We start from the raw sequence: 25997 nt of genomic DNA, 5'->3' as shown, positions 1-25997 counted from the left end.
GGCTGCCAGATCAACCTTCTTTGTTCAAGTCCCCCATTGTAAACAGATTTCTTAAGGGCATCACACACATGTTCCCTCCTATTCCGTTTGTGATGCCTCAGTGGGACTTGAATCTGGTTCTTACGTTTCTGATGTGCGCTCCCTTTGAGCCACTTAACAACTGTCCTCTCCGCCTTCTTACTCTGAAGACTGCTTTCCTGGTTGCCATCACCTCTGCCAGGAGAGTGAGTGAGCTCCAGGCCCTTTCTTGTACTCCACCTTTCCTTTCTGTCCATCCGGACAAAGTGGTGTTGCGTACTAAGCCATCTTTCCTGCCTAAGGTTGTCACGGCCTTCCACATCGGGCAGTCTATCACCTTGCCAACCTTCTTCCCGCCACCGCATCCCTCTGAAGAGGAAGAGCGGCTCCACCGTCTGGACCCAAAACGTGCGCTCTCATTCTACTTGGATCGCACACGCCAGTTCCGGGTGGATGACCAACTCTTTGTTGGTTACGTGGGCGATAAGAAGGGGAAAGCTGTGCACAAGAGGACCATCTCCCGGTGGGTCATCTTGTGTATCCAGGCATGTTACTCCTTGGCTAAAAAGGAGCCCCCTGTTGGATTGCGGGCTCATTCCACCTGAGCCACGGCAACTACAACTGCCCTGGGCCGGGGAGTGCCCTTACAAGACATCTGTCAGGCAGCTACGTGGGCCTCGTTGCACACGTTTGCAAGACACTACTGCCTGGACAGCCAAGTCCGGATGGATGGCTTCTTTGGCCGTTCTGTCCTCCAGGACTTTCTGGTGTGATTATTGGTTCGCAGACCCACCACCGGGGTTGGTATTGCTGGGGTATCTATTCTAAGGTAAGGAATCTAATACTAACGTGTCTCTTTCAGATGCACAAGTTACTACTTGTGTAACAATATATCTGTAAGAGACATTAGTTAGTATTAGATTCCTTACCGACCCACCCATCCTCCCCGTTCTGCGAACCGATATCTAGGGTTAGGGTTACCCCCTTTCAGGGCCCTAGTTTCAATGGCACCAGTGTTGGTTTTTAACATGGCTCAGCGCTTCTGGCACGGAAAAGCTGTGTCTAAGAACTGACGTCAGCACGCGGAGGCGGCGTCTAAGTACTCTGACGATGTCATCACGGCGCTCACGATGACGGACGCGGAGCCGCAGACGACGCCTACCGACACGCAAGGGTACTGCTACGCAACAAAATTCCGGATCCAGTCTGACGCCTGGGGATATTCTAAGGTAAGGAATCTAATACTAACTAATGTCTCTTACAGATATATTGTTACACAAGTAGTAACTTGTGCTTCAAGAATCTACTAGATCACCATAAGACTTCACAATAGCCAAAGAAGTACTGTAATATGGCTAACCATCTAGCTCCCACAATCCTTTAAATGGAATCTTTGGACTATTTCACAACGCAAGTTATTGGTGATACTCCAGAAAAAAGGGTTTGTGTTTCATTACTTAGGTGGACCGTAGATTGTCACATCTTAATCTAGACTAAAAGACAACCAGGAACAGTGTGGTTCAGATGCTCAATTTCTGAAGTTAAATAAACTGTCCTTTTCTGCCCTTGTCGATGTACTGGTGCTTGGTACAAAGCACTCTGAAACAAGTTTCAAGGATTTGTGCAGCACAATTTATAACCGTAAACAATTCATTTTTTTTTACTCAAGATTAAATAAATTTTACAATAAGGTATTCTAGGAGAAATGGGTAGAAGACAACCTTATTTTATTGAGCTTTTTTTTCTCAGGTCACTTTAATGGATGCAAATTATGTAATGGATGAGACTCTTGGCACAACAACATTTGCTGTATCCTCGATTCCGGAGGGAGAAAAAAAAGTGGTTTCATTCACATTCAATAAGGTAAGAAATTCCGGATCTTAAGTATGTTTGACACCATACACAGCCAGGACTTTGGTGTCCTAAGTTGGTAATGGCAAGGGTCACTGTGTGCAGTTATTCATGATCCTTTGCAGACTCTGAGTAAACTTTTAACTTTGATCTGTATAGTTAAGGTGGCAACTAGAGAATGCAGTTCACTGTTACCATTAGTAAAACAGTATCTGGAAAGGATTTTGTTATTTCTGTGGGTCAGTGTGGCATCTGCAGTGTTTCAAGTCAGTCTTTCCTGTACTTCTGAAATTCTAGCTTCTTATTAAAGTGGGTGCTTATACATCTGTTAGTCAGGGGCCTGCTTGTGAGAGCATTCCACACATGAATTACAAGTCCCAAATTCCACCATGTAATTGATGTCCCTGTCACCACCATGTGGAGCTAGGGAAAGTTTGAAAGCCTCTTTAAAACCCCCGGAAACCTTTTTCCAGACACCAACTTATGTGGACATTCTCAAGACTTCTCATCTGACCAGCTGCTTTCAACCTCTTCTTCAGATGTCAATTTTACACCCAATATTTTTGGGATTTGATTGCAGAATACTATATTAAATTGTATCTGAGTCCCCTGAACTGCCTACAGTGTTGCAGAAGAATCTTATGGGAAGCGATAAAACATACATAACTGGATGGAAAAAGAGAATGACCAGAGGCTGAATAAATTGGGTGGTGAGATAGAAACTGACTGCTAAGGAAATGAAACACAGAAGTGTGAGAATTGGAATGAAATAAGTTAGTGAGGGAGGAGTAATATGATGTTCGAGGCATGTGGGCTTCTGAATTTATATCTATGCATAGATCGCCGCCTAGTGTTGGGTCCGGATGATTGCACATTGTTGTCCTGGAAGAGTCTTCGAAGTATCACAAGATAGGTGGCTCCTCCCTGGACTACAGTGCGCATGGGCATCCCCTCCATGCTCAGATTATTTTTTTCCGCCATTGGGTTCGGATGTACTTCTTGACTCACGTTCGGAAATTGTACTAGTTACTCTTTTTCAGGGCCAAAAGGCCTTAGGGGCGTCGGTATTGTCTTTCGTTCGGTGCCTTTCAGCTTTCCTGTTCTTTGAACTCGACTTCGGAAGACTTTGTCTTCGACGCCAAAGGCCCATCGACGATGGAACGGAGCCCGTTCCAGCGCTGCCCCGTCTGCAACTCTAAATATCCCCACATTGACGTGCACCCGGTGTGCAACAAATGTCTCTCACCGGATCACGACGAGGCCAGTTGCATGGCCTGTTCGAAGTTCAGGTCGAAGAAAACTCTCCGTCTTCGACGCGCGGCACGACAGTCGGCGCGTGAATCGCCACCAGATCCAGAAAATATCTTCGGTGGTGACGATGACGAAAATGTACAAGACGACGAACCGGAACACTCGGTCCCCGCGTCGGAGCCAGACTACACCTACAACTAGGACGAGGAACAACTCTACGTCCATGATGAAGACATCATCGAGGTAGGAGACGACGCACAACCTCTCGGAGCCGTCGACGACGACTCAAGTGAGGAGCTAGGCCCAACCGTAGTAGCGGGGCCCCATACAGACACTTCCACGGCTCAGGTCGAGGCATCGCCGGAAGGCCTTAGCCAAGATCTTCGACAACGTTCTCTAGTCCCGCTTCCAGGCCCGACTAAGAACATTTCCAAAGAGCCATCGGTAGATCGACCACTCTCAAATACGGCCTGCCCCCAACGGCTAGACCTAAGGCTGTGCAACCCCAAAAGGCTACAGACTCGTCCAAGGCAACATCAGTAGCTGCACCCGCCCAGCCTCGGACCGAAGACGTGCAGTTCCAGCCACCAAGCTATGACGAGCAGTCAGTTATATATCGACTCCGAATCAGGCAGGCTCACCGTTTACAAACGGAAAATCAGACCTGAAACACCTATGGAGCCTTACAAAATACCACTAAAGAAAAAGAGAGACTCCACCACCTCTCCAATTCTTTTTGAACCCATACACACATATGGGCAAGGCTATTCCTACTCACCCACAACAGTCACTGAGGACGTGGGGGGAAGAGGACAATGATGAGCAGTTTAACTACCACATGGACACAGATCAAGATGAGTCCCAGCCATGGGCTGACACTGTTGACCCTGATGAACCACACACCACCCCTGACATTCAGTCATATGCGGTCAAAACTTCGCCTACTGAAGACACTGCTGCGTTCAACGCGCTCATTGAAAGAGCGGCACATAACCATGACGTGGATATGCACGCTGACCCCTTGGAGGAAGACTTCCTTTTTGATACATTCTCCACATCTGAAAAATCTATAAAAACTCTACCTATGCTCAAAGGTGTGCTCAAACATGTAAGTGACATTTTTAAGGAGCCCACTAAAGCAGGGGTGATAAACCCAAGAATTGAACAGAAGTACCGGCCTGCGACGTGGACCCTACCTACATCAAGGGCCAACTCCCACTGGACTCCTTGGTGGTGGCTAATGCTCGCAAGAGAGCCAACTGGCAAACAACGGGTGATGCTCCTCCTCCGGACAAGGAATCCACGATCTTGGAGGCCTCTGGCAAACGTATGGCTGCTCAGGCTGCTAATATTTGGAGAATGTCCAATACCCAAGCCCTGTTAGCAAGATATGACAGGGCACACTACGACACTTTAGAGCAGCTACTGCAACACCTACCAGATACTTATAAGGAGGGAGAAGAAATGCTTATACAGGAGGGAAAGTTAATTTCCAACGCGTCCATTAAGTGCGCGTTAGATGCAGCAGACACAGCAGCTAGGGCCATAAACACTAGCGTTATGCTAAGGAGGCATGCCTGGCGCCGCATCTCTGGATTTAAGTCAGAAATCCAGACTACCCTGCTCAATCAGCCAGTAAACCCCAACTTCCTGTTTGGTCCAGAAGTAGACACCACTCTGGAGAAGATTAAAAAGGACACTGAAACTGCGAAATCCATGGGGGCTCTGCAGTCTCAGCAGTTCAGGGGCAGTTCCTTTCGTCGCTCCTGTAACAGGGGAGCCTCAAGAGGACAAGCGTCACAACAAGCCCAGTACTGCAAGGGAGGTACACAAACCACCTATAACAAGAACAATAGAGGTGGATATCGTGGAAACAGTACCAAAGGCAGGGGACGTGGAAATAATAATGCCAGATCCTCCGCCACTAACAAGCAGTGACGTCTTGTCACTGCCCCCCCCCATATAACACCGGTCGGGGGGGAGACTCCAGCAGTTCCTGCCAGTCTGGGAAAGCATAACCACGGACAGGTGGGTGAGACAACTTATACAACATGGTTATTTTCTAGAACTAACCTCCACTCCACCCAACATACCCCCAAGGCACCGTCCTATATCCGCAGAGCACATGCACTTATTGCAGCAAGAAGTCATATCCATGCTGCAAAAAGGGGCCATAGAGCTCGTGCCTGTAAAACAATAGGGAACAGGGGTGTACTCTCTGTACTTCTTAATCCCAAAAAAGGACGGATCCCTCAGGCCCATTCTAGACCTCAGGCCCCTAAACCAATATATCCTATCAGAACACTTTCACATGCTCACGTTACAGCAAGTTCTGCCGTTGCTCAGTCAAGGAGATTTCTTAGCAACCCTAGATCTAAAGGATGCCTATTTCCACATTCCCATTTACCCCAGTCACAGGAAATACCTCAGGTTCACCATCAACAACCAGCATTACCAGTTCAAGTTCCTGCCTTTCGGGGTCACTACAGCCCCCAGAGTGTTTACAAAGTGCTTAGCGACAGTGGCCGCGCACCTTCGGAGACAACATATCCATGTCTATCCGTATCTGGACGACTGGCTAGTACAAGCAAAGTCAGCCTAGTAGTGTGCCAACCACATGTCCGCACAATCCACCTCCTACACAGTCTGGGATTTTCGCTCAATTACTAAAAGTCCCATCTTCAACCCGCACATGTACAGCAGTACCTAGGCGCAGAAATAAACACGCTCGCTGCCACGGCGCACCCAAACTCAGCGAGAGTCAACAGTTTGCAACTGCTGATTCAGAGATTCAGGCCACAACACTCACTCCTGGCGCAGGTGTTCATGCAGCTGATAGGCATGATGGCCTCCTGCATCTTTATAGTCCCTCACGTGTCCGCTTCAGGAGTGCTTAGCACACCAGTGGAACCAGGCTCAAGGACCGCTAAAAGACCTAGTGTTGGTGACCGGTCATGCATACAACTCTCTGCATTAGTGGAACACACAAAACCTTTGCAGGGGACGACCGTTCCAAGAGCCTGTACCACAAATAGTACTAACAACGGACGCATCTCTCCAGGGCTGGGGAGCGCATGTCCTCCATTACACTGTGCAGGGACTATGGACACCGCAACAGCAGAAAATGCATATCAACTTACTAGAACTGATGGCAATCTTCATGGCACTGAAGGCATTCAAGTTACATCTCTGCAACAAAGTTGTGTTGATCCGGACGGACAACATGACTGCAATGTATTACATCCAAAAGCAAGGGGGGGGGACACTCTCCACAATTGTCACACCTAGCACAATGCATGTGGAAGTGGGCCATTCAAAGGAACATGTTCCTCATGGCGGAACACCTCCCAGGGAAGGACAACCAGATGGCGGACTTGCTCAGCAGACACAGCCATCAGGTGCACGAGTGGGAGATACATCCCTCAGTGCTCCAACCATACTTCCGTCGGTGGGGGTCATCCAGAGATAGACCAATTCGCCACACACGAAAACGCAAAATGCCCCACCTTTGCCGCCAGGTTCCCACACCCGCAGTCTCAGGGCAATGCGATATGGATGAACTGATCGAACAGATTTGCGTACGCCTTTCCTCCAGCTCCCCTCATTCCGCTAGTGGCACGCAAACTGAGGCAACACTTCATGACGCTCATCCTGGTTGCTCCAACGTGGGCAAGGCAAGCGTGGTACACCATTGTTCCTAGAACTTTCCGTGGTTCTCCACGAGCGCCTACGGCTCACGCCCAGTCTCCTCACTCAGAACCATGGAGACATTCAGCACCCCGATCCGCAAAAGTTGAGCCTGGCAACATGGCTCCTGAAGTCATAGAGTTTGGCTACTTAAACCTGCCCCCTGACTGCATGGACATCATAAAGGAGGCTAGGCGTCCTACCACAAGGGCCTGCTACGAGGCCAAATGGAAGTGCTTTGTTATCTATTGCTCCAATAATAACATAAATCCGCTGGATGCTTCCACGCAAAATCTCATAAGTTACTTGCTGCACCTATACAAGTGTAATCTAGCGTATAGTTCCATCAGAATACATTTAGCAGCAATGGCAGCTTATCTTCAAAATAGACAGCACCTATCCCTTTTCAGAGTGCCAGCCATTAAAGCTTTTATGGAGGGACTGAAAAGGGTAATTCCTCCAAAACACCCGCCTTCGCCTGTCTGGAACCTCAACATCGTCCTCACCAGGCACATGGGCCCACCATTTGAGCCACTTCACTCTTGTGAGATACAATTTCTCACATGGAAAGTGGTTTTTCTGGTGGCTATTACGTCGCTACGACCAGTTAGCGAGCTGCAAGCCCTCACTATTCAAGAGCCTTTCATTCAGATACATGCTAATAGGGTTGTGCTGCGCACCAACCCTAAATTTATGCCCAAGGTAGTGTCACAGTTCCACATTAACCAAACTATTGAACTACCTGTGTTCTTCCCAATTCCTGATTCAGTGGCAGACAGAGCACTACACATACTAGAGGTTAAAAGGGCTCTCCTGTACTACATAGACAGGACTAAAGATTTCAGAAAAACGAAACAACTGTTTGTTGCCTTCTCTCCACAGCACAAGGGCAACCCAATTTCTAAATCAGGTATAGCCAGATGGATTGTTAAATGCATCCAGATCTGTTATCAAAAGGCTAAACGCACGTTAACAATACCCCCAAGAGCGCATTCCACGCGCAAGTTGGGGGCATCCATGGCTTTTCTAGGTAACATCCCCCTAGAGGACATATGTAGAGCAGCCACATGGACCAACATACACACATTCACCAAGCACTACTGCGTGGATGTACACTCCAAACAGCAAGAGGTGTGGCGCCGCGGCCAGGGCGACTGACGCTGGAATATGGGGACCACGGTTCGATCCCCGGCTCCGGCGGCAGGTTAGCCCAGCACCATGTGACTCTGGGCAATAGCTCGCTTAATCTTCCCGACGGCCCCCAGCGCCTAGAGACCCTTACGGGTGATTGTGCGTTTTACAAATGTGGACTTTACTTTTTGTGGACTTTACTGTAGGTCAGGCTGTTCTCAAAACTCTTTTTCAGACTGCTGCAGCTGGCACGGGCAACCGCCGCAAAGTAGGGTACTACTATTTATTCTATGCATAGATATAAATTCAGCAGCCCACATGCCTCGAACGGAATATGCTACTTACCAGTATGCATCTGTTCTTGGCATGTAGGACTGCTGACATTTATATCGCCCGCCCTCCTCCCCGGTGCCTGTCGCAGCTGTAGCATTCAGAATTCACATAATTATTCTCATGCATGGTCATCACTTACTCTATCACACTCCATCTCTGCCACAATGGCGAAAAACAATCTGAGCATGCAGGGGATGCCCATGCGCACTGTAGTCCAGGGAGGAGCCACCTATCTCGTGATACTTCGAAGACTCTTCCAGGACAACAATGTGCAATCATCCGGACCCAACACTAGGCGGCGATCTATGCATAGATATAAATGTCAGCAGCCCTACATGCCAAGAACAGATGCATACTGGTAAGTAGCATATTCCTATTGTACATACCTTAATGTTTCTGTTAGCATTTATTTCAGTAGGTACCGTAAATCTGGACATGATGAATAGAGAAAAACAAGTACAAAATGCAGTTCATTGATTACTACCTATGATAAAAAAGCCAAGCAAAAGCTTCATGTCTTTATTTAAAGCTGCCAATTAAAAAAACACGACAAAGAATGTGAAAAGGCCTGTTAGAATAACAAATCGTTGCCTAATAATTTAAGAAATACGAGATCTGAGATAAAACACTAGTGTGACATATTTGGGAAATTAACATTATCCACTTGAAAGAGCCTATTTGCATGCAGGCATTACTAATAGGCTGTTATGTGCTTCACTCCATACTCTCACAGGAATACTGCTCACCCTTCACTCGCATAGACAGAGTCTTTTAGTTCTGGTATGCTGGGAATATGAGCAACGGCTAAGAAAGTTTGTCAACCTTCTCTGGGTCAGTGGAACATGGGCACAGCCAATAGTGCATGTGAAGATGAGCAAAGTATTGTTGTGAACGTATCTAGGACCCTATTTAAATATTCCCGATTTATGCCCGCATGTGGTTATAACAAATCATATCCTTATAAAGGCATAGGAATCATATCTATATTTAGTCATAGCCAATGCAGTCCAAATACGGCAAGGTTACTCCCATAGACTCCTAGAAAGTACAACGCGTTCTTTAAACAAACCAAGCCTCCAGCAGCCCGGGAATTCCCCCCTGCTTCTGTTTTGATTTGTCCAAGAACTCCTGGAGTCCTGAAAGAACTGTAAGTTCTTAGTGACGTCTTCTGTCCAACCTTACATCAAACTCGGCACCTTCCAGGTATAAATATACCAACAGCTGCCCTAGCAAACACACGGTGGTTTGGAGCAGATCAGCTGTCTACTTGCCCGACGCCCTGCTGTGGCAAGTGCCGAAGGAAGCCGACCCTCCCATTGACGCACTGAGAGAGACGCTGGCTTTTCTCCTGCCGAGAAATCCAGCTCCAGTGTTTCCAGTCACCCTTGCGGGTTGCTGGGAGATCGAGTCCTGAGAACGAGATACAAGACCTCCTTCATTAGATAACCAAGGTACGGAGCTGATTAGATCCTCAGAGAATTCTTGATTCAGATTCTTGGCAAAACTATCTTAACTTAAACTGCAGCTCATATACTCCTTCCCACGTACTAGGCTTAGGTTAGGTACACCAGGGTAGGCATATCTTAGAAGCACCAGTTGAGTACGTTTAGTCATGGTTTTATATATGTATATATTTTATCTATTTTAAACACGGTATGGCTTAGAAACTGTACCATGCTTTTACAGTATTATTCCATAGTTCGAGGCATGTGGGCTGCTAAATTCATATCTTTTGCATTAGATCGCCGCCTAGTGTTGGGTCCGGATGATCGCACATTGTTGTCCTGGAAGAGTCTTCGAAGTATCCTGAGATAGGTGGCTCCTCCCCTGGACTACAGTGCGCATGGGCATCGGCTCCATCCCCAGATTGTTTTTTTCCGCCATTGGGTTCGGATGCGGTTCGACGTCTCTCTGTCGGAACCGAGAAAACTAGCTTCTTTAAGGCCAAAAGGCCTTCGTTTCATTACGTCGGTATTGTTTGCGTACGGTCTCGAGTTCTTCCGTCTCTTTGAGTCGGAATCTGCGGAGTCGTATCACTCTTCGGACATCGAGGCCTTCTCATCGCAACACGACCACAACTTTTCAACATGGAGCAGAGCCCGTTTAAATACTGTCCCGTCTGTGGGTCCAAATACCCACATATCGACGTGCACCCGGTCTGTAACAAATGCCTCTCGCCAGACCATAACGAGGACAGCTGCATGGCCTGCTCCAGATTCAGGTCGAAGAAGACGCTCAAGCTTCGGCGCGCGGTGCGCCTTGAGGCCAGACAAGCGGCTCCGGCTCCAGATAACATCTTCGGCGACCAGGAAGAAGAGGGCCTAAGCCATCATCTTGAAATCTCACCGCCCGCGACGGAGGTCGAGGCAGATCCGGAAGACGACGACGGGGTCGTGGATCAAGGCCTTGAATACGTCGACGAGGTAGGGGACGTCGAAGAAGTTTATGGGGCCGCGGAAGATAGCTCAGGGGATGAGCTATGCCCCGAAACTTATGCGGATCAGGCTTGGGTCACGGGATCGCCACTCGGCCTTACCCAAGACCCTGTACCGCAAGCCACGGCCCCGCCTTCAGGCCCGGCCACGGACATACTTGCTACGCAGCCCGTATCGAAACCGAAACTGAAACCATCGGTATCGACTGCTCCTAAAATGGCCGACCCGAAAACGAAACCGAAACTAAAGGCTTCGAGTGCACCTAAGATGGTGGTCGTTCAACCAAAACCACCAAAGCCTGCTACCTCATCGACTCCGTCGGCCTCCGGTCCACAGAAGTCGAAGAAAACTGTCGAACCGACAGTGCCGAAGTCGTCCGCAGAGGAGGCCTCCTCTACGAAAGTCGTCCGGCACGGGTCGACCGAGACGACGCCGTCAAAGTCCGCAAAAGTCAGCGACAAGACTCCGGTACCGACTGGGACGTCGTTAGTCGGACGCGTAGTTGAGACGGAGTCTGCAAAATCACACGGATCGAAGGGCGGAGGCTCAACACATCGGTCCAAGGACTCTGTGTCTACAGCTGCAGCATCGACGTCTAAGGTTCCGAAGGGCCCACAAGACGTCGGAAACGAAGGCAAGGTGAAGTCCTCCTCGTCGGTGCCAAGTGCCGCTGTAAGTGACGCATCCCTCATCGCCACTTCACTTCAAAGAATACGGGATAAGGCTTCTGCGACGTCGGCTCCGGCGCCGTCGCACCAGAAGACGATGGACATGCCGGTAAAGCCTACGGGCAAACTTCTCTTCATTCTGCCGCCAAAGGAGGCACCAAAGGCCTTTGCGCCAGAGACGGCGCCAAAGACATCGGACTCGTCCACGCCTGCTGGAGTATTGGGTCGACAACTCGACTCAGGAGACGACTCGGAACGCTTTATCGACGCGGACACGGGCAAGTTGACCCTTTACAAGAGAAAGATCACTTCCCAGCCAGTGGACTCCTATGTTTTCCCACTTAAAAAGAAAAGGCTTGCACAGGACACTCCAGCCCTGATCGAACCTATCCAGCCTCCTCCTAGAAGGAGCCCAACACCTTCCCCTGACCACTCTGAGGGAGAGGAATATGGACAAGATGACCAGTACACTTTCCCCATCAATGAGCCCGATGCACAACAGGATTCCTATGACGACATAGGTGACCAGGGAATCCAAAATGTGGGACAAGACCCACAGCCTTTCAGTGTACGTGCATCCCCAACAGAAGACTCTGCAGGATTTCATGCACTCATTGAACGGGCAGCTGCTAATCATGATGTGGACATGCATGCTGACCCAGTAGAGGAAGATTTTCTGTTTGACACTTTTTCAGTCTCTGAAAGGACAGTCAAGACACTTCCTAAGCTGAAAGGTGTCCTTAAGCATGCTGCGGAAATCTTCAAAGAGCCTACCAGGGCGAGGGTGGTCAATCCACGCATTGAGAAGAAATACAGACCAGCACCTGCAGACCCTGCATACATTCGGGGACAGTTGCCACTAGACTCTCTTGTGGTCGCAAATGCACGCAAACGGGCAAACTCCCAGACAACGGGTGAAGCTCCTCCCCCAGACAAGGAGTCTAAAGTGCTTGAGGCAGGGGGCAAAAGAGTAGCTGCGCAGGCTGCCAATTTCTGGCGTATTGCGAACACACAGGCGCTATTGGCACGTTATGATAGGGCGCATTACGACACCCTAGAGCAACTTTTACAACACCTGCCTACGCAGTTTCAAGAGAGTACCAAACTGCTTATTGAGGAGGGAAAACTCATCTCCAACGCAGCAATAAAGTGTGCACTTGATGCCGCAGACACAGCAGCTAGGGCTATTAACACTAGCGTCATGCTGAGACGACCGGCGTGGCTACGCATATCAGGGTTTAAACCAGACATTCAAACGACCATACTCAATCAGCCCGTCAATCCTGATAGACTGTTTGGTCCCGATGTTGACACCACCCTCGAAAAGATTAAGAAAGACAACGAAACAGCTAAGTCTATGGGGGCCCTTCAGTCACAACAATTCCGGGGCAACACTTTTCGTCGCTCAGGTGCACGTGGAGTCACCCGAGGACAGATGGGTCAACAGTCACAGTTCACTAGAGGTGGGGCACAGTCCTCGTACCCCAAGCAGAATAAAGGGGGTTATCGAGGAAACAGCACCAGAGGACGTGGCAGAGGAAACAACAACTCCCGTTCCTCTGCCCCAAACAAACGGTGACTCTCTGTCACTGCCCCCCGACCATTTAACACCTGTCGGGGGGAGACTCCAGCAGTTCCTGCCAGTCTGGACAAACATCACCACAGACAGGTGGGTACGACAACTTGTCCAGTACGGTTATTGTCTAGAGTTGAAGTCCACTCCACCCAACATTCCACCAAGGCAACGGCCTATGTCCGCAGAGCACTTGCACTTATTGCAGCAAGAAGTAGTGGTGATGCTGCAAAAAGGCGCAATCGAGCTCGTGCCAGTGGAGGAGGAAGGCACAGGGGTCTATTCCCTGTACTTCCTTATTCCAAAGAAGGACGGATCTCTCAGACCCATTCTAGATCTGCGTCCCCTCAACCTGTATATACTGTCAGAACACTTCCATATGCTTACACTGCAACAGATTCTTCCCTTGCTGCACCAAGGGGACTTCTTGGCAACCTTAGACCTCAAGGATGCTTATTTCCACATACCACTACACCCGTCCCACAGGAAGTATCTCAGGTTCACTATCCAAGGCAGGCATTATCAGTTCAAAGTCCTACCCTTCGGAGTGACCACCGCCCCAAGAGTGTTTACCAAGTGTCTGGCGACGGTAGCGGCGCACCTCAGGAGGCAGAACATCCATGTCTACCCCTACCTAGACGACTGGCTCGTTCCAGCCAAGTCGGAACAACAGTGCGCCGCGGACATGTCGACTACCATTCACCTCCTTCACAATCTGGGCTTCTCGCTGAACTACCCAAAGTCGCACCTTCAACCAGCACATGTGCGGCAGTTTCTGGGCGCGACGATAAACACCCTGACAGCCATGGCTCAGCAAAACAAGGTCAGGATAGACAGCATGCAGTCTCTAATCCAAAGGTTCAGACCACAACACTCGCTTCCAGCGAGAGTATTCATGCAGTTGGTTGGCATGATGGCCTCCTGCATCTTCATAGTCCCTCACGCAAGGTTACATATGCGTCCGCTCCAGGAGTGCTTAGCAAATCAGTGGACACAGGCTCAGGGACAATTGACAGACCTAGTGTTGGTTACCAGTCGGGCGTACAACTCTCTGCATTGGTGGAATCCACACAACCTTTGCAAATGTAAATGTAAATGTAGTTGAGCTTATATAGCGCACAGCTACCCGCAGTGGGTTTCCCGGCGCTTGCTTAGGGAACCCTTCCTGGTATTCCCCTGTGAGATAGCAGGGTATCCACAAGGTGAAAGTCAGGCATCCCGCCGCGAGGGGCCGTTGTGGAGATTAAGCAAGCTATTGCCCAGAGTCGCAGAGTGTGAACCCGTGAGTCGAGGAGGCACCGGGGCGAGAATTATCGAGTCCGTGGAATTTTTAGCCCAAGACCCTGTCGAGGCGGGGAATTGAACCCTGGTCCAGGACCGATCTCAGCTTCCGGGTCTGCTGCCTCTAACCCCTGAGCCACACTTCTCCACGGGCCGACTGTTCCAAGAGCCAGTGCCACAGATTATCCTGACAACGGACGCATCTCTCCAGGGATGGGGAGCTCATCTGCTCACTTACACAGTGCAGGGACTATGGACGACGCAGCAACAGAAGATGCACATCAACTATCTGGAACTGTTGGCAATCTTCATGGCGCTCAAGTCCTTCAATGTACATCTGTGCAACAAGGTGGTGTTAGTCCGGACGGACAACATGACAGCGATGTACTACATTCAAAAGCAGGGAGGTACCCACTCACCGCAGCTGTCTCATCTAGCTCAGAGCATGTGGAAGTGGGCCATTCAGAGGAACATTTTCCTCATGGCAGAACACCTCCCGGGCAAGGACAATCAGATGGGGGATCTGCTCAGCAGATACAGCCATCAAATGCACGAGTGGGAGTTGCATCCATCAGTACTCCGCCCGTACTTCCAGCAGTGGGGTCATCCGGAGATAGACCTGTTTGCCACAAACGAAAACGCAAAATGCCAACACTTTGCCGTCAGGTTCCCTCACCCACAGTCGCAGGGGAATGCGATATGGATGAACTGGTCAGGCAAATTTGCGTACGCTTTTCCACCAGCACCTCTGATACCGCTAGTGGCAAGAAAACTAAGGCAGCACTCCATGACACTCATCCTAGTTGCTCCAACGTGGGCACGCCAAGCATGGTACACCACGTTTCTGGAACTCTCGGTGGTGCCGCATCAAAGGCTGCACCTAACGCCCAGGCTTTTGACGCAGAACCATGGAGACATTCAGCATCCAGATCCGCAACAGCTCAACCTGGCGATCTGGCTCCTGAAGTCCTAGAATTTGGCTACCTTCACCTACCTCCAGAATGCATGGACATCATCAAGGAGGCAAGGAAGCCGACTACCAGAGCATGCTATGCTGCAAAATGGAAGCGTTTCGTCCTTCACTGTACGGCCAATAACATAAACCCGCTAGATGCATCTATCCTTAACATCATTTGCTATCTGTTACATCTTTACAAGTGCAATCTAGCCTACACTTCCATTCGGATACATCTATCCGCCATAGCAGCTTATCTTCAGAACAGGCAACATCTCTCTGTCTTCAGAGTGCCTGCCATTAAGGCCTTCCTTGAAGGTCTGAAACGAGTCATTCCCCCAAGGACACCGCCAGCTCCGGTGTGGAACCTCAATGTGGTCCTCACCAGACTGATGGGACCACCTTTTGAGCCACTGCACTCGTGTGAACTCCAGTTCCTAACATGGAAAGTGGCTTTCCTTATTGCTATCACTTCACTGAGACGTGTCAGTGAGCTGCAAGCGCTCACAATCCAAGAACCATTCATACAAATTCATCCAAATAGGGTGGTACTACGTACTAACCCCAAATTCCTTCCGAAGGTGGTGTCACAGTTTCATCTCAACCAAACTATTGACTTGCCTGCATTCTTCCAAAACCCTCAAACGGTGGCGGAAAGAATGCTCCATACTTTGGACGTTAGGAGGGCGTTGATGTACTATATTGACAGGACACAACATTTTAGGAAAACAAAACAACTTTTTGTTGCCTTCTCGCCACAGCACAGGGGCAACCCTATTTCCAAAGCAGGAATAGCCAGATGGATTGTTAAGTGCATCCAGATCTGCTATCAAAAGGCTAAACGCACCTTAACTACACCCCCAAGAGCGCACTCCACACGCAAATTGGGGGCATCCATGGCTTTCCTGGGGAACATTCCTTTAGAGGACATTTGTAGAGCAGCCACATGGGTTACACCACATACTTTTACAAAACACTACTGTGTTGATGTGCATTCCAAACAGCAAGCAGCTGTTGGGCAGGCTGTTCTCAAGACACTTTTTCAGGTTTCTGCAGCTGGCACGGGCAACCGCCGCTAATGGAGGGACTGCTATATATTCTATGCAAAAGATATGAATTTAGCAGCCCACATGCCTCGAACTGAATATGCTACTTACCAGTATGCATCTGTTCTTGGCATGTAGGGCTGCTAACATTCATATCGCCCACCCTCCTCCCCGGTGCCTGTCGCAGCTGCAGACATACTCTTGCATTCAATCATTAGCATGGACATCCTTTACACTTTACACTCCATCTCTGCCACAATGGCTAAAAACAATCTGGGGATGGAGCCGATGCCCATGCGCACTGTAGTCCAGGGGAGGAGCCACCTATCTCAGGATACTTCGAAGACTCTTCCAGGACAACAATGTGCGATCATCCGGACCCAACACTAGGCGGCGATCTAATGCAAAAGATATGAATGTTAGCAGCCCTACATGCCAAGAACAGATGCATACTGGTAAGTAGCATATTCAATACTCCTTTTACTGTACGCACTTTACTTTATAACACGTATTGCAATTGTGGCAACTCACTTCTCTTGCATGAGAAAGAAGACTGCTCAATAAATAACCACTTTTATTGAAAACGCCCGTCTCTCTATTTCTCTGCGCTTCTGGTGAAACTAAGCATGCACGATTGACTGAGTGAAATAGTTATCTATTGTTTCCGCGACTCTGGTGATATACTCCTTATTCTGGAGGGAGCAAAGTTGTCATGTTTATGCTGTTGTCAGAAACGAATCCCTTCTTGTCCATTCAGGAAAGTTAACTCCTTCCTGTTCACTCGAGAAAGTTTCTAGTGACCTCTGAGCTAGCTGGCATTCATAATTAAGTCTAACATATTCAATAGAGACCTAGTCAACCTCAGTCCTACGTCTAAACTATTGTTTGTTATTCCAATGCGCAGAGCCTATTGGGAATATAGGAACTACACTACATGGCGCCCAACGTTTGGTAAGGCGATAATTTAACGCTAGATGCTAGACTCACTCAGTCGTGCTTTTTCACACAGACCCCTTTCTCCCGTAAATACTCCAATAGACGTCTGGAGTGGGTGAAAGGTTAATATCCGCCGAAACTTAGTAGGATGAGAATCCTATGTATTACTTTTTGGTTTAGTCAAAGTTGAAGGATACAGTGTTCCAAAATATTGTGCACCTAATCTTTGTTTCCTTGAAACTTGATCTGCAAACTTTCTGTCAGAAAAATGTCGGATAGTGAAGACGAAAGGGAGAGAGCTAAATTAGCAGCTCGACTTTTAGCGGAAGACACAAGTCTCCGGGAAGAGGACCCGGAGGCTATACTCATCACAGTCAATGTAAGGAAGAGTGTAACTTACAAACTTATAAAAAATGGAGTATCATCAAGAGGTGGTAGTCATATTTGTGGTAGAGGCCCATGAATATCGGCAGACAGAGGTATTCTATTCCTGGATACATTTTCCAGCAGATCATGCTGTGACACACGAGTTCCACTACTACAAAATAGGAGAATCTCCAACGGAATACGTCCCCTTCGAGGACATTGAAATTCCACTAACATACCAAGAGCACCAGCTCTGGTTTAATGGCGCCCTAAAACACAAAAATCACTTCACCAGGCACGGTCCACTAGGTAGACCAGGAGCCACATGGCCGGTTCTAGCAGGCTGTACACCACATCCTGACATTGAAAAAATGTCAGACCAAGAACTTTTAGTTAAACTAAAAGAATTAACAAAAGCATATAGAGAATTAGTTCAATTGACAATTGACGGTTCAGCGATCCGCCAGAAATTGAAAGAAACAGATATAGCAGAACAACCTTTTGAACTTGCCAGAATAATTGAAAAATCATATGAAGAATTAGGTAGAGATAGTTTGGGTGGGAAACCACTAAAACCAGAACTAACTGAAAATGCTGAAAAAACCTTTATTAAGAATAATCTCAATACTCCAAAAAAGAGGTGGGAGGGTAATAAACAGACTACTCCCAGAGAAAAACAATTCCAGTCCAGCGGAAGATCTCCCCAACGGAGAAATAGATCTCCAGAACAGGGGGCAGGTCTCTACAACGGGAGCCCTCTAAAAAAAGATACAACCTTAGAGATAGGGATAAATTAAGAAAACCTGACAGATATCAAGATAATGATACACGTCCCTCTCGATCTTTTCAGACTTCCTCACAGAAATCGGAAAGAAGAGGACGGTCAGAACACAGAGCATATCAAGTCCAAAGACAAGGAACCTGCTCATCAAAGTAAAAAATTACTATTTCCAAAAAAGAAGGTAGCCAGTATTAAAATAAAACATGCCGAGGATTCTGAGGACACAACTGAAAAACGGAGAATGGGCCCAGACAATGCTAGACAGCGCAGCAGAAGTGACCATAGCTCGCAAGATCCTGATGAATCTTCTGGAGACAGTGGACACGTATGAATACATTCAGGTGGACACTGCAGACACCAGAGTGAGTGTGACCCATAAATTATATGAAATAACATTTTGTATAGAGGGGGACAAAACTAGGAAAATAAAAGTTCTCTTTTGGGATAACCTATCTAAAGGCTATGATATCCTGCTAGCAGAAAAAGACTGGCCACCAGAGTTTGTCAGGGAGTGCCCACATGGCGAAGAAATGATTATGCCTGCCTTCTCAAATCACATTCCAATTCATAAAAAATACACATATGCTAGAAAATGGGCAGTGGCCCAAGCCCCTGCATTATATAAAAATCATGTAGGATGGGATGAGGATTCTCCTCAACATAAAAGTCAGTCAAAAAATCAGCCTACTGCACAAAGGCAGTATCCTGTTAAACAAGAAGCTAAAAAACAAGTCAGGGAGATCTTAGATCAACTTGAATATCAGGGGGTGATTGAAACATGCACCTCACAAATGAACAATCCTTTGTTTACTGTCTCCAAGCCAGATGATTCATATCGTCTAGTTTTGGACTACAGACACCTAAACTCCTGCTACAAAACATTTGCAGTACAAAACTCACACAGTGCAGCACTAATGAATAACATTGTGCGCAAAAAATATAAAACGACATTAGATATCTCAAATGGTTTCTTTTGTCTAAACATAGCACCAGAAAGCAGGTATTTGACCGCTTTCTCCTGTATGGGGGCGCAAAAGCAATTTTGTCGTCTCCCACAGGGATTCAAGAACAGCCCAGGATTATTTTCAGCCAGGGTAACAGAATTACTACAAATGTATGATGATGAGGCATTATCCTATGTCGATGACGTCTATCTTACAGACGATGACAGACGATGACCTGGAGACACACTTGAAAAGAGTGAACACCATTATACTTGGGTTCGCAGCTGAAGGGTACAAATTCAACTTTAAAAAGTCACGAATTGCCCACTTCACTGTCCTATTTTTGGGATATGAGTTATCAAGTGAAGGCAAAAGCCTAGCAGACAACTTCTTGGAGAAGTGTGCAGTACTCCAAGCTCCAAAAACGCTGAAAAACTTACAATCAATTCTAGGTTTCTTGAATTTCGGAAGAACATACATTCTAAATTTTGCAGAGAGGGTTAAACCTCTCTATGAATTAATAAAACCTGATTTCAAACCAATCAATTGGACTCAGAAACACACAAAAATTTTAAGATCAATACAAACAGATATGTTAACTAAAACAAAACTGCAAACACGCGCAAATGAACGCAACCTTGTAATCCGAGTCATCCCAGGAAGATGTGGATTCACGTACCTGACCTCTGAGGGAGAAACGGTACCAATAGCTTATAAATCACACTTGTGCACACAAGCTGAAATGAAATTCAGTTCTACTGAAACAAATCTGTTTGAGGTTCAAACTGCTGTAGCAAAAGAAAGAGCCCTAGCCCAAGCAAGAGCATATATGTTTTAACAGCAGTATCAGCCCTTGAGGCAGTAACAAGACCAAGCATTCCGAATGCGAAGCTTTAGATCCAAAATGAAAATTATCTTGCTGCAACAGACGTGAAACACGCGTTTGATCCGAAAATGAAAAAACTAGAAGATCTGGAATACGAACATGAATGTCCTCTCAATCGGAATTCTACCTCTCGAACAGTACACCTGTGTAATCTACACGGACAGATTTGCACAACACTACGTTGTGAAAAAACAAGTTTACAATGCAGCATGCGCGATTGTTAAAGGTCGCTGGCGTTTAGGTAAATTCAGACCGATGGTCACTAAAACTGAATCACTCAGATACTGTACAGCTCAGCGAGCAGAAATAAGATCTTTAAAGATGGAGCTTGAAAATGCCGATCGCGAATTCCCCACACTAATATTGTGCGATTCGCATTACTGCGTCCAGTCTTACAATAATGACATGCAGACTTGGGTCAAAAACGGTTACAAAGATGAGACAGGTGCAACAATAAAGCATAAAAAACTTTGGGAACAGGTAGTTCTTTTGCAGAAAGAACTACAAAAGACTCACGTGATACATACACTGAGTCATCAACGTGATGGCGTTCACGTTGCGGGAAATTCATTGGCTAACAGAGCCGCAGCGGTCAAACCGGATTCCGTAGCTACAAAAAAGCGTTCTAAAAAACAAATAGATGAAAAAACGCTATTAGCAATAAAAGCCTTAATGGAAGGCAACTATGCGGCGTTACCTCTAAATTATCCACTCGGAAATATATACATAATTGATGCGAACTCCGTTCCGTTTGCTCGAATTCCTGGAGAGGGGGATAGGGTAATTCCAAACACGAACCGGAGAGCTTACTTGATTCAAGAAGCACACATGGGAATGGGTCTGAGGCACCAAGAGATCTTGAAATCTCTAATAGAATTACAATCACAATACTGGTGGCCGGGGATGAGCGTGCACATTTATAACTTTGCAATAAATTGTCAGGACTGCAACAGAGATCGCAGTTGTGAACCGGACCAGACACCAGCCCGGACACCTCCATTAGAAAGCATTAGACTATCTATACGCAAACATCCAGACGGAAAAATGCGATCCCATAATTATTAAGAGAAGATTCAATTAGATGTGGCCCCAGCGCTCGGCTGGCGCAAGGACTGTTATAAAAGATTTGCGAGTCTTTATTGGCACATACGCAATTGGCATGCTACATTCTGACCAGGGTCCTGCGTTTAGCTCTCGAGCTTACGAAGAGGCCATGGCCAGCATGGGCATTGCATTGCGGTACTCTAGTCCATTCCATCCCGAGGGAAATGCGGTAGTGGAAAGAAAAAACCGTGACATAAAGCAATCTATAGCAGCGAGGGTATTAGGTTCGGGTGACGGGTGGGTCAAACATCTAACAAGTGTCCAACGTAGTCTTAATAGTCTGCCAAGAAATTCTCTAGGAGGTATCACTCCGTACGAACTTTTGTTTGGTACTAGAATGATCATTCATGACCTCGATTGTCAGACTTCAGTGGTGGAACAAAAAAACCTTTGATATCAAAGATCGTTTGGCTGTTTTACAGGACTTGAATGAAACAAGAAGACGTCTAAGTAACATAAAGCTAAAGCCAACGGCCACTGAAGAAAAACCACCTGTCCCAGCAAGACCTATCTGGATTCCAAAGATTGGGGATCTGGTCAGAGAAAAGATCGCGGTGAAGAAGGAATTTGGGCCTTCTTACAGAAAAGCAGTACCTGTCTTAGCCATCATCGGAACAAGATCAGTAGTACTACCGCCCCTTGCTGGTAAAAAGGAGAACAGAGTTGTATCAATCGACCTGGTAAAACCACAATCATGTGGCCAATAACAAGTAGTAGGCCCAGTGGACTCCCAAGAAGTAGCAGAAGACCAAACCTTGCTACAATCCAAAAGGGTTCAAACTGAGAGACTAATCACATTTGATAAACCTGCAGTGAATAAAAAAGGACTATGCAACAAAGCCATGGAACTTGTGCCCCTTGAAACCCAAATTGCAACAGTTCGTCAAGAAACACTTGTCTACAATGATGTAGCATCTGAACATACATATCCAAAGATAAATGAAAATACGGAAGCAATTCCAACAATTGACAGAACTGCATCTGGCTACTTCATCAATTTCGATTAATTTTCTGATGATCCAAGTGAACATGAAGAAACGCCAGCAACTAAAACTTTCAAAGAAAAAATGACTGAACTCTTTCATCAACTCAAAGAAACATATCTGATTTCACCATGTATTGAATTATGGATTGTGTTAGGTGTACTTTTCCTCCTACTCTGGCTCATTTTTATTTTAATTTTGGAAAAATTCATTGAAGGAAAATATAGTACAATGGACACAGCAAGTCAGAACATCAACTTGGTCCTAAAGCCTCACAGATCTTCTCACATTGAAAAAAGAGAACTATCATCAGTGAACATCACAGCCATTCCTAAACCTGGTGGTGTAGCATGGGACACTACTGATTACGACATATATGGCCCGGTTGAGCTTTTGAGATATCTACATCAGTTCAAGGTTTCATTAAGTTACTTTTTATCACCAAGTACTTTCTCTGATGATTGGGACTTTGAAAATATTAACAATATGATGATTTAGAAATGTCAGCAAAATTTACAGAACATGATTATTTAGAAGGCTCATCAAACTATGAAGAAATGTTTTGCTTTAATCATTATGGGCATCACTATTTGCATAAATCTGCGAATCCTAGAAATGTTCTTACTTATAATCAATGGGAACATTGCCCAACACTGCCAAAAGGCAGTTCGAAAACATTTTATGAGAAATTCCAATACTTCTCATGGTTTAACATCACTGATCCAGAAACGTTTTATTTTAAAATGTTAAATAAGACGGGAATGAAAAACATGTTGACAAACACTAAATTGATATATTCCACAAAATGTTATGAAAAAATGTCTACATTTGGTTTTGAATTTTGGAAAAACAACATTGAAACAAAAACCATTTGGGGTACAAAAGATTGGCACGTACAAGGTCTAGAATCATTATTTAGAGCCTGCATGATCCCAGAACAAATAATGTTCCTGAATGACACCATTCAACAAACAGCCTGTCTTGGCCTAGCCAAGATAAAAGACTTAAACAAACCGTCTATTCCAAAACCAATGCCTGATAGTAATAGCACTACAGATGTTGAGATAGACGTATCCCATATTTTACACCAAAACAGAACAAATCCTGATTGGAGAAAATCGTTGATCTGGCCCACAGACACTAATAACTGTCAAGATAGATTCCTGAATAAAAGACAGGGGTTCAAACAGAACAGGCCAGACCCAAGATATTCCCAGAGACAACATCCAGGGATAATTACAACATTCAGTGTAGGGAAACTATGCCTCGAATGGCTACAGAGATCCACACTGCCTGAAATTAAGCAACACTTAACTTTACTTAAAGAAGGTGCTGACTTGCGAGATTTCATATTGGGACCTCGCAAACAGCGTCAAAAACGTTTCATATACTCCGGTATATACGCTGCTTACAAGGAAGCTTGGAAAGTAATGCAAATTGAAACTGCTGAAAAAATACGAGAAATTGATCGTATTAATTTGGAAAAATCACTGTCTGTAGTGGACAATGGGTTAACGACTCTGTCCTCCAGAATTTATTCACTGGACAGCATTGTATCATCTGCTATTGATATAATAGAACAGGATATGCTAATGTTACAACATTGCCAGTCCCAATTACGTTCTATTGTACAGTTAGGCTGGACGTTGCAAAATCTGCGTTCAGGTTACGTGCCATGGCGTCTAATAAACAAAACGTCATTATTTTCTATCTTTAACCTTACTGATAAACAAATCTCTTTGGCACAAAAAGGAGCAGATTATACGGTACTGAGCATTGAAAAACTAGAAAAATTGCCATTGACAATGTCAGAATGACCTGTCATTGAATGGATAATACATGGTACAATTACAATTCCGATAACAACTTTTCAGTTTCAATATTGCCAAAAGTATATACCAGCTGGCCTGTATGAAAGGTTGGGTAAAGGATACATCAAGTCAACCTGCAATTTACCTTATACACATAGATGTTATAGTGAAGGGAAAAAAGAGGTATTTCTTAGTGATAATACCTGTAAAAAAATCACTAAGCGGTACACTTCTGTGTCAAGGTATTAACTTGCATGGAGCCTGCGAAGGTTCATCAAACAACGTTTCATGTCAACTGCACGGCACCCCTGCAACACAGATAGAGCCTTTTTTCAGACAGCTTTCCAACGGCAGCTACGTTATAATAAGTGACCGCAGCTGTTGTGGCATGGTGCCAGGAATAGCCGATCTCGTGAGCGTTACTTCCAGGGTCATTTGCTGTATGCAAGTATTGTATCCAAACAGCAAAACAGACAAGGAGGCAGCAATATGGCCTTATCTGAATATCTCTTCTATTCGAATTGATACTTTAAGCAGAATGAAATCCATTCTTTTACAAACAACTGTGCCTTTAACCTCGTCCAAAGAGAAGTATGATCTGCAAGTTGCAAGGACAGCGGCAGAGATACATACATTATTATCAGCCAATTGCCCCGTGCATTTCACAGAAATGTTAGGTCAAATTTTAAACATGTCTGATACCAGTGGCATCGCACATGTATTTGAGACAATTTTTTCGGGACTATTAGCACCCTTTGAAGCAGTCCTGAGCATCTTCCCGAATTTCGTGCACTCTGTGTTTGGCGGCCTGCCTCTCATCTTGGGACTCGTAGCAGGAAATTAATTTTTTTCCTTCTGCTCCGATATGGCAAATCCAGCCACAAAGAAAACTCAGGCTACCATGGAAGAAACGATCCTTGCGATGAGATGCCGAGAAAGAATAACTAAAGTACTCGGTTTAGCGCGACTAAGAGATCTGAATACCACATGGTTTCTTTCATTCACACCAATCTGGCAAGATTGCATCTTACCTGTTCTACGATGCCTGCTATGCGGAGAAGAATGTGTGTTGGACGTCTGTCTCACACTACCATCAGCAGTACCTTTGGATATCGATACTTTGCATGGTTCGGTAACGGCTCATGCAACGTGTTGTCCTCAGCGGCTACCTATTCTGATGAAGGCATTCGTTGAGACTTCACCATTACCATTAGGTGACGGTGAGGTACGAGATGAAAGCGGCACACAGGTACCACCTTCTGTGACCATTGCTGATCTAAACAGCGACGACAGCAATGCCTCTCATGTCTGCACTATTTCTGCCTTTTCGGACTTGGTCGAACTTTCTCCTACTGTTGTAGACTAATTCTTTGCAGCCCTATCATAGTTAATGTTCTCTCCTAACAACGAGAATAACTTTGAGCACACAGCGTTCCCTGAACACTGAATTCGACCTTCAATTTTTTAAAACAGAGCTTCTAAAAAACTGTGGAAATATTTTTTGCCCTGAAAGCTAAATTATTTTTCCCCGTTCCCAAAATATTTACTTTTTTTTGGCACACAATATTCTGCTTAAAGTAGAACTATTCTTAGAGAACAAGATTTCTATTTTGAGAGACAATATTTTGATGCAGCCTCTAGCACATGTACAATCTTGTATAAATATGTGATGAAATGGTCTCGACCTTCTCTTCTGTATTAAGAGCCATTTCATGAATGTAATTTTCGTGATTCATTCAGCCAATATTTGAACATACTATATTTGCATTATCTGAATGATATCACTGCTTAAAAACGTGCAGTATACTACTCATCTTTTCATGTATATACCATTTCAAATGCATTTTATGTATTTTGGGGTGGGCTGGAAAACACATGCATAGTTATATGTTCAATATTGCTTAGTATTTAGTAATGATGGACATTATACGTGGAGTGGGTGTTGTGAACGTATCTA

The 25997-nt window shown here is 46.0% G+C and overlaps 1 protein-coding gene across 1 annotated transcript in view; it reads left to right on the top strand.

Moving 5' to 3' along the window:
- PLA2G4A (phospholipase A2 group IVA) overlaps window positions 1-25997 on the top strand; it is an 875644-nt gene that overhangs the window by 321826 nt on the left and 527821 nt on the right. The window contains exon 5 of the mRNA XM_078642541.1: window positions 1768-1881. Coding sequence (XP_078498667.1) covers window positions 1768-1881 — 114 coding nt within the window. The remainder of the gene's footprint in view (window positions 1-1767; window positions 1882-25997) is intronic.

Source organism: Lissotriton helveticus, chromosome 1_1, assembly GCF_964261635.1.
Source record: "Lissotriton helveticus chromosome 1_1, aLisHel1.1, whole genome shotgun sequence".
NCBI classification, from domain to species: Eukaryota; Metazoa; Chordata; class Amphibia; order Caudata; family Salamandridae; genus Lissotriton; species Lissotriton helveticus.
This window is presented reverse-complemented; position numbering and strand designations above follow the sequence as displayed.